This window comes from Oncorhynchus kisutch, linkage group LG13 (assembly GCF_002021735.2).
Source record: "Oncorhynchus kisutch isolate 150728-3 linkage group LG13, Okis_V2, whole genome shotgun sequence".
Classification (NCBI taxonomy): domain Eukaryota; kingdom Metazoa; phylum Chordata; class Actinopteri; order Salmoniformes; family Salmonidae; genus Oncorhynchus; species Oncorhynchus kisutch.
The window spans coordinates 65,141,949-65,158,348 of record NC_034186.2 but is presented as its reverse complement, the minus strand read 5'-3'; the positions used below and the strand labels follow the sequence as shown (position 1 = coordinate 65,158,348).

The following is a 16,400-nucleotide window of genomic DNA, read 5'->3' as shown; positions in this document are numbered from 1 at the left end:
GAGACTCCCAGTTACACAATAAATGTTTGTTTTGTTCCATAAAAATTATTTTTATATCCAAAAACCTCCATTTGGTTGGCGCATTTTGTTCAGTAATCCACAGGCTCGTGCAGGTCACGACGGGCAGATGGAAATTCCAAATAGTATCCGTAAAGTCAAAGTTTTTTATAATCAATCCTCAGGTTGTTTTTACAATAAATAATCAATCATATTTCAACCGGACGGTAGCTTTTTCAATAGGAGAGAGAGAGTAAATGTCTGCTCCAAGTTGTTGGCGCATGCAAAACTCTGGCGACACCCAGCTGTGCACTGATGCGATGTGATCATTTTCACTCATTTTTCAGAATAAAAGCCTGAAACTATGTCTAAAGACTGTTCACACCATGTGGAAGCCATGTGGAAGCCATAGCCATCTGGTTGATATCCCTTTTAAATGGAGGGAAGGCATGCAATGGAACAGAGAGTGTTTCAAAATAACAGCACTTCCTAGTTGGATTTTCCTAAGGTTTTCACCTGCAATATCAGTTCTGTCATACTCACAGACAATATTTTGACAGTTTTGGACACTTTAGAGTGTTTTCTATCCTAATCTGCCAATTCTATGCATATTCTAGCTTCTGGGCCTGAGAAATAGGCAGTTTCATTTGGGCACGTTTTTCATCCAAACATCAAAATACTGCCTAGTCTCAAGAGGTTTTAAAGAGCAGTGATACTAGCAAGAGCAGTGTGCAGGTTTCTTCATTTTTCTCATCTTATTTAACTGTTACCATGCACCTGCAACAAAGATAGCTCAGATGTGCGAGTGCCTTTTGAACCTGGTCAGTCTATGTCACGGAAAGAGCAGGTGTTCCTAATGTTTTGTACACTCAGTGTATATAGAATCAAAATGTTGCATGAAATTAAATATCGGGAATTCAAATTTGTGGAAATTTTATTATGAAGTTTTTAATACTGCATGGACTAAATCAAATAGAGTGCTCTGCTCAGCACTACCAATCCTTTGTGAATATTTTCCTGGAGAGTGTCACGTTCTGACCATAGTTCTTTTGTGTTTTCCTTGTTTTACTGTTGGTCAGGACGTGAGCTGGGTGGGCATTCATTGTTATGTGTCTGGTTTGTCTATTTCTATGTTTGGCCTGATATGGGTCTCAATCAGAGGCAGGTGTTAGTCATTGTCTCTGATTGGGAACCATATTTAGGTAGTCTTTTTTGTGTTGGGTTTTGTGGGTGATTGTTTCTTGTCTTTGTGTCTATGCAACAGATAAGACTGTGTTCGGTTTTCACATTTATTGTTTTGTAGTTAGTTCATGTTAAGTGTCTCTTATTAAAGAACATGAACTCTAACCACGCTGCGTTTTGGTCTGCCTCTCCTTCCCAGGAAGAAAGCTGTTACAGAATCACCCAACACAACAGGACCAAGCGGCGTGGTGAAAGGCAGTGGCAGCAGGAGCAGCGCAAGGAGGAATGGACATGGGATGATGTGTTGGACGGCAAGGGTTGCTACACTTGGGAGGAGATCCTGGCGGGAAAGAATCGCCTCCCATGGGAACAGGTGGAGGCAGCTAGGAGAGCAGAGGCACCCGGAGAGAGGAGCCGGCGATAAGAGGGAACACGGCTGGCAAGGAAGCCCGAGAGTCAGCCCCAAAAATGTCTTGGGGGGGTGGCACACAGGAAGTGTGGCGAAGCCAGGTAGGAGACCTGCGCCAACTTCCTGTGCTTACGGGAGGGCAAGAGAGACCGGGCAGGCACCGTGTTATGCTGTGGAGCGCACGGAGTCCCCAGTGCGGGTGTATAGCCCGGTGCGGTACATACCAGCTTCTCGGATCGGCCGGGCTAGAGTGGGCATCGAGCCAGGTGCCATGAAGCCGGCTCTACGCATCTGGTCTCCAGTGCGTCTCCTTGGGCCGGCGTACATGGCACCAGCCTTGTGCATGGTGCCATGGTTCGCCTGCACAGCCCAGTGCTGGCTATTCCACCTCGCCGCACTGGCAGGGCGACCGGGAGCATTCAACCAGGTAAGGTTGGGCAGGCTCGGTAATCAAGAGCTCCAGTGCGCCTGCACGGTCCGGTCTATCCAGTACCACTTCCACGCATCAGCCCTCCGGTGGCAGCTCCCCGCACTCACCCTGAGGTGCGTGTCCTCGGCCCAGTACCACCAGTGCCGGCACCACGCACCAGGCCTACAGTGTGCCTCGCCTGTCCGGCGCTGCCGGAGTCTCCCGCCTGTCCGGCGCTGCCAGAGCTTCCGCCCCTCAGTAGAGGCGACAGAGCTCCTCTTTCCAGCGCTGCCAGAGCCTTCCTCCTCTCCAGCATTGCCGGAGCTGCCCGTCTGCCCAGCGCCACCTGAGCTGCCCGTCTGCCCAGCGCCGCCTGAGCTGCCCGTCTGTCCAGAGCTGCTAGAGTCTCCCGTCTATCCAGAGCCGCTAGAGTCTCCCGTCTGTCCAGAGCTGCTAGAGTCTCCCGTCAGCCAGGATCTTTCAGAGCCGCCAGTCAGCCAGGATCTTCCAGAGCCGCCAATCAGCCAGGATCTGCCAGAGCTGCCAGTCAGCCAGGATCTGCCAGAGCGGCCAGTCAGCCAGGATCTGCCAGAACCGCCATTCAGCCAGGATCTGCCAGAGCCGTCAACCAGCCTGAGCTACCTCTCAGTCCTGAGCTATCTCTCAGTCCTGAGCTACCTCTCAGTCCTGAGCTACCTCTCAGTCCTGAGCTACCTCAGTCCCGAGGTGCCCCTCAGTCCGGAGCTGCCCCTCAGTCCAGTGGGGCCCTTTGTTAGGGTTACTAGGCCAAGGTCGGCGGCGAGGGTCGCCACTCAAAGGACGCTAAGGAGGAGGACAAAGACTATGATGGAGTGGGGTCCACGTCCAGCGCCAGAGCCGCCACCGCGGACAGATGCCCACCCAGACCCTCCCCTATAGGTTTAGGTTGTGCGGTCGGAGTCCGCACCTTGGGGGAGGGGGGGGTACTGTCACATTCTAACCATAGTTCTTTTGTGTTTTCCTTGTTTTAGTGTTGGTCAGGACGTGAGCTGGGTGGGCATTCATTGTTGTGTGTCTGGTTTGTCTATTTCTATGTTTAGCCTGGTATGGTTCTCAATCAGAGGCAGGTGTTAGTCATTGTCTCTGATTGGGAACCATATTTAGGTTGCCTGTTTTGTGTTGGGTGTTGTGGGTGATTGTTTCTTGTCTTTGTGTCTATGCACTAGATAAGACTGTGTTCGGTTTTCACATTTATTGTTTTGTAGTTAGTTCATGTTAAGTGTCTCTTATTAAAGAACATGAACTCTAACCACGCTGCGTTTTGGTCCACCTCTCCTTCCCAGGAGGAAGGCCGTTACAGAGAGAACACAAACCCTGTGACATTTAGAGAGGAAACATGAGGTAATTTCATACTTCACGTAAAAAGCTGATTAAATATTATGTCAATTTAAAGGCACTGGGAAATGAGGTCGTTACAACAAAAACACAGTCTCAGTGGCAGAATAAAGTCAACTCATCACAAAACCGGAGAGCAGCATCTGTCCGGTGAAATCCACAAAGCAAATATTGCACGCAAACAGTTATCACCTACAGCATGGTCAAGGAAATAAACACTTTAGACAGTTTACTAAACAACTGCTGATTTAGAACCACAGAGTTACTGCAAGTCAGCTCAAAGTCAACAGGATCACTTCTATTCCAGCACAAAATATATTTAAACATCAAATCAACAAGGCTATATATACTAAGTTTACTACACTGAAAACAAACTTAAAGATACCATCCTTGTCATAGAAGACCATGTGGCGCAAGTAAAATATATTTATATTTTTTACTCACCTGGCTTATAGACTAGTTGAACACTAATCCCCTTAGCCATGGTATATTGGCCATATATTACAAACCCCAGAGGTGCCTTTGTAATGACTAAGAAAATAAATACAGATGACCCAACAGCACTGGAGGGTGGAGCGGCGGGAGGCAGGAGGCGGAGCAGAGGTCTGCAGGCCGGTTTGACAAGGTCATGGAATGAACCGACATTCTGCGTCAAGGCTGATGTCCAGTGGTTCTGTTCGGGGGTCGACCCCGCGATCGGGGAGTGGGACGATCCGGACAGTTACGGTGGAATGCCTGAATCATCTCTGGGTCGAGGATGTCCTGGTTGGGGACCCAGGACCGGTCTTCAGGCCCATAACCTTTCCAGTCCACTAGATAGTGGATGCGACCTCAGGTGTTTGGAATCAAGGATGGCCTGAATGGCGTAGGTAGGTTCCCCTCTGACGTCCAACAGTGTGGGTAGAGACTGGAGGGTGAATAGGACTGTAGGTGACCGGTTTTAACAGAGACACATGGAAGGACGAGGAGATTTTATACTGACGGGGTAACTAGAGGCGGTACGTGATAGGGTTGATGCGATGGGTTATATTGAAGGGACCAATGAAGCGAGGACGTCTGTGGTAGAGCCACACACGCTGTCCGGGGTGAAAGAGTGGCATAAGTCGACGGCGTCTGTCGGCAAAGCATTTCTGGTTATTAGAGTCTTCTTGCTTTCTCCCATACCCGCTCACTACGCCGAAACCAGTCATGGATAGCTGGGACAGTACCAGGCTCCGCCTCCCAGGGAAACATGGGTGATTCATAACCAAGTACACACTGAAATGAAGTAAGGTGGAGGGATGAATGCATGAGTGAGTTTTGAGCATATTTGGTACAGGCCATATACGGACTCCAGTCGTGTGGAGAGGCAGAACATTGTTGGTGGAGGTACTTCCCTATTTCTTGGTTCAGGCATCCGTCTGCCCATTGGTCTGGGAATGGTACCCGGAGGAGTGGCTGAGGGCGACCCCCAGTCGGTCACAGAACGCTCGCCACACCCGGGAGACAAACTGGGGCCCGCGGTCAGAGATGATGTCCTCCGGAATCCCATACAGACGGAACACTTGCTGGGACATACACTCAGCCAATTCCATGGTGTTAAGTAAATGAGGAAGACAACACATTTTTGAAAAACGGTCTACTATGACAAGGATGGTGGTATTAACATGGGATTCAGGAAGGTCTGAGGATGTCAACAGCTATGTGGGACCAGGGTCTGTGAGGGATTGGCAAAAGTTTGAAGCTTACCGGAAGCGAGATGACGAGGGCTTTTGGTTTGGGTGCAGACTGGACAGGAGAGTACGTAATCCCTTACATCGGATGCCAGTGAGGACCACCAGAATTTACAGGCTAGAAGTTCGGTGGTTCGTGTAATGCCTGGATGTCCTGACTCCAAGGACGTGTGACACCATTGCATCAGTTTGGGTCTAACAGCTGCTGGTACGTAACTCCTCCCAGCTGGTGTCTCAGGAGGAGCTGGGTCTGAGGTTAGGGCTTCTTGTATGGCAGAGTGAACCTCCCACTGTACCGGGTCCCATAATGCAAGAGGAAGGAAGAATGGATGTAGGGTCTGAATTACTGGTCGGAAGGTCAAACTGGCGGGAGAGAGCATCAGCTTTTACATTTTTCTTTCCAGGGATATAAGTAACATGAAAATGGAAGCATGTGAAGAAGAGTTTACAGAGGTTGCATGGAAGGTGCTCTTTTCAGTCTTCACATAAAGGTTATGGTCAAGGAGCTGTTGAAGAAGCTTTACACATGCTGTATGTGTTCCTTCAGGGAGTTGGACTATATCAGGATGTCATCAATGTAGACGATGAGAAAGCGGTTGATCATATCCAGGCAAATCCTGTTCATAAAGGATTGGAAGACAGCGGGGGCGTTAGTAAGGCCGTAGGGCATGACCAGGTATTCATAGTGCCCTCGTGCTTTGATAAAGGCCGTCTTCCATTCATCGCCTTCAAGTATAGGGACAAGGTTATATGCACTTCTTCGCAGGTCGAGTTTTGTATAGATGTTGGCAGGGCCCACTTGTTCAATGGTCGCTGGGATCAGAGGAAGAGGTTCTTGGCCGTGACGTCATTCAGGGAATGGTAATCAATACATGGACGGAGACCACCGTCCTTTTTTACAATGAAGAAGAAGCTGGATGCAGCTAGGGAAGAAGGATGAATGAAACTGTTTAAGTGTTTCATCAATGTAGTTCTCCATTGCCTCATTTTCCGGGATAGAAAGGGGGTAAACACAGCCCTTCGGTGGGGACACTCCAGGGAGTAAGTCAATAGAACAGTCCCCTGGGCGATGTGATGGCAGAGTGGAGGCCTTGATTTTGCTGAAGACATTGCTGCACTGGGCGTATTCAGATGGTACTGTCCTGGTCTTCTACCAGCTTCACCAGTTGTCTTAGCCTACCCTGCACTGCAGAGGCAGAGGCCTCAATGGTGGTGGCTCTGCAGGGTAGGCTGAGACAACTGGTGAAGCTGTTAGAAGACCAGGACAGTAGTTCACATTGTCGCCACGAGGTGGCAGGGTCGTGATGACAAAGTCAGGGGTGTCCGAGGATGAGTGGCTGTTTGGGGGATGAGAGTTCCATGAGTTGAATGGTTTCGGTGTGGAAGACTCCAATCTGGAGGGTGACGCTCTGTGTCAGGTGTGTAATGAAGCCCGTGCCCAATGGCTGCCCGTCCTGGGTGTTAATCCTTAAGGGAGGGGTGACAGGTGTTAGACCAATGTCAAGCTCTTGTACTAGCTGGTGATCGATAAAATTACCTGCTGCTCCCGAATCTATCAAGCCCTCTACATACTTAGTAACCCCCTTCACGGTTATCAATACTGGGATGGAGAATTGCTTCTGGGTGATATTTAGAAATAAGGACACGCCTAACTGCATGGCAGCGGAGGGACCCTTCTCATCTCTCCGTTGGGGGCGAACAGGGCAATGGCTGAATAGATGATATTTCGCTCCACATTATAGGCAGAGCCCTTCTTGTATCCGCCTTTGACGTTCGATACACAGGAGAGGAGCATGGCCCAACTGCATGGGCTCTGGAAGACTCGGACAGGATGATGGAATTATGGAAAGAGAAGGTTTCGGGTTCCTGGGTGGCAGAGTTTTTCGGCGGTCGGAGATGAGGTGGTCGATGGAGATGGACATGCGAATGTATTGATTTAAATCCTGAAGGTCACCTCTACAGGCCAGCTCCGCCTGAAGCAGCCTCACTCCATCCACTCCTTGCAGCCATGGTGAGGAACTCGAGGGCATACTGGCAGCTGAATTGCATCCTTGTGAAGTTCTATGAGGAGGTCTCCTATAGGACGACCGGAAGGAGAGTGATCAAATAGTGGTGGCCCAATCCAGGGCTTTGCCTGTGAGTAGAGACAGCAAAATCAATCCTGCTCTTGTTGGTGGCGAAGTTAGTGAGGTTGTGCTCAATGTATTTTCTGCATTGCATCAGAAATCCCTGACATTTCCCAGGTGAACCGTCATATTTTCCAGGCATGGATATGAATGAAGGAGGGCTATGGGTTACGATACCTGTCATCGGAGGAGTAGGGATAGGCTGGCGGAGAGGATGGCAGATTTCCTCCATAAGCTCCTCTGCTGGGTTAGGCCCCGCTGTATCTCAGCTAAATCCATTCCGTTTTTAGGTGAGGTATTCTTTAATGAACACTCAGGGAGAAAAAGGTGTAGATTCACGTGCAGAGCGCGGCAGGTGTTTATTTCACAGAAGGCAGGAATCGTGGTCACAGGCAGGCAATGGTCATACACAGGTAGGCAAACAGGCAAGTGAATCAAAACTAGGACCGAAGGCTATAATGGGTTCTCACAAAGAGAGGAAAACGCTTTGTAGAGTCAAAACAAACAATACCTCACAAAGGCACAAAAAGAATGAACACAAATAAAAAGGGCTACGTTCAAGAACAACGAAACAGAACACAAGGTTGACTAAGAAAATAAATACAGAACCTTACAGCCTTTTTGCTATTTTAAACTGGTTACCAATGTAATTAGTAACCAGTAACAATAAATATTTTGTCATAACCAATGGTATACTGTGTGATATACCACGGCTTTCAGCCAATCATCATTCAAGGCTCAAACTACCCAATTTATAAAGAGAATCAAGTCAAATCCCCATCTCCATCCATGGTTTAGGAAAGGGCTGATTTAGGAAGCAATATACTGCAGGACATCAACACAAGCAGAGCAGAAACAGACACGTTTTTCAGAAGATGGCATTTTGAAATTATTTGATTGGTCTGAAGCCAAATCCAAACAGGCCTCCCTTTGGGGGGCGTTTTGCTACACCAGGACAACCCACAGTTGAGCTCAGCTCAACGCTGATTGGCAAATAATTTTATAATTTGTTTATCAAGGAAGGCTAAATATTTGCTGGCATCAATCAATCAAATGGTACAGCGGCAACATGTGATACTCTTTTGGTCCAGACAGCATCAGATACATGGTCGTCACATACTGAGACAGAGGGGCAATGTTTTCCTCGCTCGGGTGATTTTTCTGGTGAGATTCAGCCACTTGCGAATTGACAGAAAATTATGAAAACACAGGGAGAGACACAAGATACAATATTTAATCATTTAAATGTTTTTATTGGTCAAATATTTGGGAAAGCCTGGCTTCCCTTGGCATCCACGAACACACGCCACTGTTGGTCAGTCTATCACGGAAAGAGAAGGTGTTCCTAATGTTTTGTACACTCAGTAAATATATATATATATATATATATATACACACACACAGTTGAAGTAGGAAGCTTACATACACCTTAGCCAAATACATTTAAACTCAGTTCCTGACATTTAATCCTAGTAAAATTCCCTGTTTTAGGGGAGTTAGGATCACCACTTTATTTTAAGAATGTGAAATGTCAGAATAATAGTAGAGAGAATGATTTATTTCAATGTTTATGTTTCCAAACTATTTACTACAATTTATGCAATTGCACAAAATCTATTATGTTATTTCTATGTGAAATAAACACTTGCAAAGTTATATTTGAGGATGATGGTGATACCCATTTCAACACATAACTTCCAACAATATGTCTTTGTTATGTTTGTATCTGGCATATTGGACGAGAGTCTACCCTTACCTCCGTGTTAAACTATGGCCGGGATACCATCAAATACAGGTTGTCTAGAAGCGCACAGTGTTTTACATTGAAAGCTAATTTCCACTTGAAAATAGCTTTCAATTGGAAATTATCATCAGACATTCACAGCATTTACCATGAATGCGAGCTTCACAAACGCCGGGGAAATTGTCGGTAGTGCAGCGCTGCAACGCTCCTTGGATTGCATCCTGGCCTATGTAAAAAAGGCCCAGTTCTGCTGTCACACAGCATCACACTACACATTGGGATTGTCTCCTACTGGGCATGCTGACATGCTGGCGTGGTACTGAGCCGCTAGGGCTCTGCAGACATAATGTGAGTTTATCAGAGTGAATGCTACGGGTCAGTGGCAGCAGTGTGTGAGTCACAGTCAGCCCACTCATCTCTGTGCCTTCTCCTTCACTCTGCCTTCTCTTTCACTGTGCCTTCTCTCAGTAATAGAACTGGGTTAAAATAAGTATATATTTTCTTTCAAACACTCACACTGCACTTTACTGAGTTGACCTGCCTAGCACAATTAAGCAATGACATGTCCAATTCTGGTATTAGGCAACATTGTTCACATGATCCTCTATCTTCATATACATTGGGGTCCGACATTATTGACGCCCTTGATTAGGATGAGCAAAAATAAATCATGAATATACTGAGCTATATTGTATGCTCCCCAAATGTTAGAAAATTATATTATTTTATACTAATGCAATTGCTGAAGAGAAAAGGTAGGGGTCAAAATGATTGACACCCCGGTTTTCAATACCTTTCAATAACGGCACTGAGCCTTTTTCTAAAATGTTTTATGAGTTGGAGAACACATTGGGAGCAATCTTAGAAACTTCCTCCATACAGAATCCTTTTCGGATCCTTAGTATGCGCTTATGGACTGCCCAATTCAAACCACATGTTTTCAATAAATCATTAAAATAGTGAGCTATATTGTACACTCCAAAAAAATGGGAAATTATATTATTTATTTGGAAAAATCCTAATTTTGCAATGGTCATCTCAGTTTCCGGACTTGAAACCCATTGAAAACCTGTGGTTTGAATTAATTTGTGCAGTCCATAGGAGCACGTATCTGGAAGGATTCTGTATTGAGAAATGGTTTAAGATCCCTCCCAATGTGTTCTCCAACTCAGATTTTTCTTTGAAAAAGCTCAGTGTCATTATTCTGGCAAGGTGAGATATTAAAAGGTATTGAAAACAGGGGTGTCAATATTGTTTACCCCTAAATGTTTGAGAAAAAAAATATATTACTTGTTAATTAAGCAAAATCCTTCTCTCAGAAATTGTATTAGTATAAATAATATAATTTCCCAAATTTTTGGAGTATACAATATAGCTCAGTATTTGAAGGATTTATTTTAAGCAGTCATTTTTGTTGATCTTAAAAAAGGTAGCCAATAATTTCCAACCCCACTGTAAATACCTTGACACTAAATAATCTGGTAAATGTAACGTCATATTTCAACGTTACAGAAGCTTAGAGGGGTACGTCTCCTGACTGACTGTCAGCATTCTGTGAAGGGGAATGTGTCAGGACCCACTACAATCACTGTGGTAGATGAGCATTGTGGCGTCTGGATATAATGCTAATGGGGTGTGACTAAACACCAAGTGCATGATGGGAACTGAATAGTGGCGTGCACATTTAGGGAAGGTATGGTTTGCGTGATGATGTCAGCACAACTGTCCCTGTTGTTTTTGATCGACATTAAACAACTGAAACAGATATCATGTTTTGCAGAGCTTTGTGTTCTCATTGCAGACAATTACCCTGTGCACTTATGATCATCCAAACTCCACGGGCATGGTAACAACGAAGAAAATGCAGAAGTTAAAGACATGACATAGAGATACAAGACGTTTATATCTCAGTTACTGGGATTGATGGCTGTTTTTGAGGTGTTTTTATTCTTTAAAATTAAGTGTAATTTTGTACCAATTATTCAATGTTTGAACTATTTTCATCTCACATTAGATTGCTTCAAAATGTTGCTTGGAAACCTTGGTAACCATCATTTAACCTTTATTTATACAGGTACATGAATTAACAAACTGAAATACTGTATGTATTTACAATGACAACATGTCATTAGTCTAGATTTGAGTTGTTATATAATGTAACATGTTTCATAACTCACATTTCACAATTCACATTTTCAAAAAAAAAGTGTGTCTCTCACTTCTTCCTGTGGCAGCAGAAAGTCTAGTTTGCTTGCTGAACATTGTCATACTCCTGTGGTCTGTAGAGTATTGGACACCAGAAATCTGGCTGATGAAGAAAGTATGGATTAATCAAACAGTACTTTAGTAACGTACATATACTGTATCTATTGTTGTACTGAGAAATTAATCTGCACTTTTTCCCTGGGACAAATTATGACAATGTGCAGTAGGCCACGTAAGAACATCTATGTAATATACGGTATTATACCATTCTAACGTCTCCATCAATGTTTATCAATGATCTATGGATTATACAGACCTTCTTGATGAGGGATCTCAGACTGCTTTCCTCAGCTTTCCTGTTCCCTTCCTTTCTTGATCTCTTCTTCAGGATCTTAGCATGCAGAAACTCCACCCTCTCCTCGGCATTGGTGGAGAAGAACTGCTCACACACCACGAGCCTGATCTGTGTGAGCTTGGCAGACATCAGGGACATGCTGAGAAGGGCAGCTAGTAACACAACCAGAGGCAGGATGGAGTCATAGAGTACTAATCTAGGTTTAGGAAGGCAACTCTTCTCAAAGATGGACACCTGGTAGGAGAAATCCCTCCTGTTGATCTCCTCTGAAATGGGGACACCAATAATGGTCATGTCTTCCTGAAACAACAATTGGTCAGTAGAGCAACAGGGTTATAGCCTAGTGGCTAGATTGTATTGAATGAATTAAGACCGTATCTTGTTGTGTGTTTTACTAACATAGATACTTACGTTTATGTTCATAATCAAAGGAACATGAAATGGCTCTAGCTCATGAAGTCGCGTTCTGATGACCTCAACAAACCAAAACATGAGTACATCAACACCTATGAACAAGACCCAGGCTAGACAATGGGTGAACACTGGGAAACTGAATTTCAGTATGGCTTTCCCTTCCGTGGCCCTGAGTCGAGGGGAAGGGATGGTGATGTAGCGTCTAGCCTCCTTCGGTGTGAGGGGGAGCACTGGAGGCCTTCCTTCTGCCTTCTGCTTCTCATCAAAATTTATGAACGTCCTGGTTATGTACACGTTTTCATATTTCTTGTTGTGGCAATATCTCCTCAAGTGCAGCACTGTGAAGCCCATCAGCAGGAGGAAACTGAAGGCAGGGAAAAGTCTCTGACTTACAGAGGACAGCGTGTCCACTGCAGCCCAGATGCTCTTTGCAGTTCCATTTAGAGTCCTCTCAGCTTCAACCAGCCTCTCCCTCAACTTCTCAGAGTCTCCTCTGGACGTGACCTCCAGATCATAAACCAACTCCGCCACCCCGAAATCTGTGAACGCTCGGAGTACGTCGCCAACCCATCTCAACATCCTGACGTAGTTACAGAGCGGCGTGGTGTCGATGGACACCCTCTTGGCCTGCAGGTTGCACACCATACTCCTACTGAGCCCTGTGATGTTCTCCAGCGTGTTCTGGACGTGCTTGAGAACCACCAAACTTGTCCCGGCGGTGATGAGAACGTTCCGGCCCTGCCTCATCCCACAAGACAGCACAAACAGAACCCCAAAGCACCGCACCCTCTTAGAGAGGAACAGAGAGGCCCCCACTGCCACCCAACAGGAGCCTGCTATCCCAGCAGCCACCATCAGGCCGTACTGCAGGACATAGAGCAGGTAGAGGAGGAGGAAGGAGCTCAGGATGAGACTGAAGGTGAGACAGATGATCAAGAGGACTGATCGGTTTCTCCAGCCCTGCCTGGTGTTTGTTGTGTACAGGTCTGCAGCAGAGGACCAGGAGTGATACAGGGCTTGTTTCAATTGAGGGCAAGTTGTTTTCATCATTGGTGAAACAGTACCTGAGAAAGGAAGGACAAATATCTGTGTGATAATACTGTAAAATCCTCGGAAATTCCATTACTGAAATGGTCTCAGACTAAGTGGCAAAAAAGAAGATTGAATGTATCCAAAAGAAACACGTAATCCATAGGTTAGAACTGTGTCATTTCCATTTAACCATGTAATTTCTTGGTAAATATCTGGTCATTTATTTACGTAAAATAAGGTACCTAAGCACACTGAAAGAAAAGATCAAAACAACTGTCATGATGTTGGCCTCTTTGGGTATAGCAAACCGATCCCCCTCTCCCTGCCTCCCCCTTGCCTCCTTTAACTAGGCTGCTGTGGTCAGAGGTCGTAAATTCCTGAGAAGACCCTGCCACACAGTATAGAGAGAGTAAGTTTTCATAGAGGACAAAGGAAATCCTTCCACCTCACAGAACTTGAGGTACGAACAAATTTCATGTTCCAGAGAAAGTGTAAAAGATCGGTGAAGAATCCAGCTACGAACTGGTCCATTTGTCACAACTTGGGGAAGCTCATGGAAGACAGTGTGGCCACATTACCATAACGCTGTTTATATAATAGTCTCAGATATGAGGTGTACATCTAATTGTTGTATAAAATGAATGAGTGAGTATGATACTGTTTACACTATTTTACAATGTGATTTTGGACTGTTTAATGAAGGTAAACTCAAAAAGGGAATTGGATTTGAACTAAATCAGAGGACCGTCCCTGAGCCCAGTTAGAGTCAGACATCCTGGGACAGCCTTTTCTGCCATTCCAAATAAAAAAAACACTTGGGTTTTCGATCAGCAGACCAAGCTTACCTCAATTACGAGATGGCTAAAGGTTGCAGACCATGTTTTTCTCCATTAGGGGAGACAAAGGTTGTAGACCATTGCTGAATCTTTTAACCATACCACGTGGTTAAACTCTTAGACTATCGATACAGACAGAATAAGAACAAGTCTTTGATATTGATTACTAGTCTGCAGCTAGGAATTCGGCATCATTGAACGCGAAGAACGACAACCACCGAAAAATGCATTCTATAACCAATGTCACTCTGAACAATCCCCTCTAACCACAACCGATAGAGAGAGGGAGAGAGATGGACAATTCTACAAAATAAATGAACTTTTCACCAGCGATCAAGACTGGTGTTACGGTTTTCTTCCGTCGAAGGAGAGTCGGACCAAAATGCAGCGTGGTTAATTCGATACATGTTTAATACACGAAAAAACACGAACAATACAAAAACAAGAAACGTAACGCAAAAACCTATACAGCCTGGTGAACAATAAACACAGAGACAGGAACAATCACCCACAAAACACTCAAAGAATATGGCTGCCTAAATATGGTTCCCAATCAGAGACAACGAGAATCACCTGCCTCTGATTGAGAACCGCCTCAGGCAACCATAGACTTTGCTAGAAAACCCCACTAAGCCACAATCCCAAAACCTACGAAAAACGACAAATACAAAACACACCACATAATAAACACATGTCACACCCTTGCCTGGCCAAATATATAAAGAAAACACAAAATACTAAGACCAGGGCGTGACAACTGGTGAGTGTAAATATATATATTGATTGCAATTGTTCCTGAATGAGTGAGCATTCATGTGCAAAGGATTAGCATTTCAATTGTTATAATTATCACTTTGTAGTGACTTCTTAGTCGACCCCCACTTCCCCTTTTGTCTAGCAAGCCGCCATGCCGGTTTAGCCCACTAGGGCACATTCTCATTTCATGTAACCACATTTACCTTGTTTGTTTGTTTGTTTATGCATTTCTGTCAATTACTTAGTTAGTAATAAATAAATGATTTAAGACAATTGATGCATGTATGACTCATAGTGAAGACTGGGTTCGTGCAGATAACCAACAATTTGTCGGAGACTAACGTGAGGTAAAGTAAATAATTCATTAATTCAAAGACTAATTGATCAGATAAAATAATCGGAATATTTTTCCTTGCTGCCCCGACTTCCTAGTTAATTAGTTACGTGATTAATCAGTTGGTCGCGTAGTAACTAATTACAGAGAATCTTTGATAAAAACTATCAGTCTTCAGTTAATGATAGTAAAGACACGACACAACCAACCAGGCATTCAGAAAGAATAATCAAACAATCTATTAATATCAAGAGGACTGAGATATGCCTGAAATCCAAGAGGATAAATACACATGATTTCATTTGATTGATCATTTCCATAAACATTTTGGGTAAAGTTTGGCATAACATATAGTTAGAGGGAACCAAAAGTAGCTTTAAAGCTACAGTAACTGTTGACTATCTTGGGCAGACACATGTGTGTCCAACCTTATACATTAAACATTTTTCATAACCATCCACCAATACATTGGAAAGCATTACAGAGCCTCACAAATTCAGCATTATCACAACACAGTGTCTCCCTTACCTGCTGGTCCTGTGTGGTATGTCTGGATAGTAGACTATGTGAAATGATAAGCAGAACTCTCAAGCTTTCATACCAATTTTAACCTCAACACTTACTCATTTCCCATTTAAAATTTCAGAACTTAGTCACCTCCCAGTTATCATCGTGGTGTCGCTCACTTAACTGTCTAACCACACTACAGGAGTTCATCTCAACAAACACGTGAGGAATAAACTCAAAATACAGTACTGTCATTGTTGAAGTAAAGTATTTTGTGATAGTTAGTTATTTAACCACCTACCTAACTAACTAACGTACTTAATTACCTACTTACTTACTATTCAAGTAGTACAACTTTCAATATAAGAAGCATAGAGCATTGTTGGTCATTCCAACATACCACTCTACACAGCTGAGTAGGTGGTGTTAAAACAGTAAAATAGGAACTTTCTTTTTAGTTCTGTAGTAAAATGTATTCCTGGCTCTCTCCAAAAGTATAGGTTGTTCTTTCATCTGTAGTGTTGCCAAATCATTTAGTGGAAGCACAACTTTGCACTCATATGAGGGGAAGTGGAACTGACTGCTACTTCTTGTCTCTTAACTTCCCCCAGCTTGACCTAAGTCTTGATTTGTTCACATGCTGTATACATTTCTGAAAGACAAAATATTTGTAGCGTAGACTGTAGAATAGGTAGGAACCAAATCAAATCAAATTTTATTTGTCACATACACATGGTTAGCAGATGTTAATGCGAGTGTAGCGAAATGCTTGTGCTTCTAATTCCGACAATGCAGTAATAACCAACGAGTAATCTAACTAACAATTCCAAAACTACTACCTTATACACACAAGTGTAAAGGGATAAAGAATATGTACATAAAGATATATGAATGAGTGATGGTACAGAGCGGCATAGGCAAGATACAGTAGATGGTATCGAGTACAGTATAAACATATGAGATGAGTATGTAAACAAAGTGGCATAGTTTAAAGTGGCTAGTGATACA

At 44.3% G+C, this 16,400-nt stretch overlaps 1 protein-coding gene across 1 annotated transcript; it reads right to left on the bottom strand.

Annotated features, from left to right (window-relative positions):
- Positions 1-9,900: 9,900 nt before the first annotated feature.
- On the bottom strand, positions 9,901-15,601 carry dcstamp (dendrocyte expressed seven transmembrane protein). The gene is made up of 4 exons (XM_020497444.2): positions 15,414-15,601; positions 11,925-12,991; positions 11,475-11,813; positions 9,901-11,261 (listed from the first exon to the last, which is right to left on the bottom strand). The coding sequence occupies exons 2-4, from the start codon at positions 12,975-12,977 to the stop codon at positions 11,196-11,198; spliced, it is 1,458 nt and encodes a 485-aa protein (XP_020353033.1). The 5' UTR covers positions 12,978-12,991; positions 15,414-15,601; the 3' UTR covers positions 9,901-11,195.
- Positions 15,602-16,400: the final 799 nt, after the last annotated feature.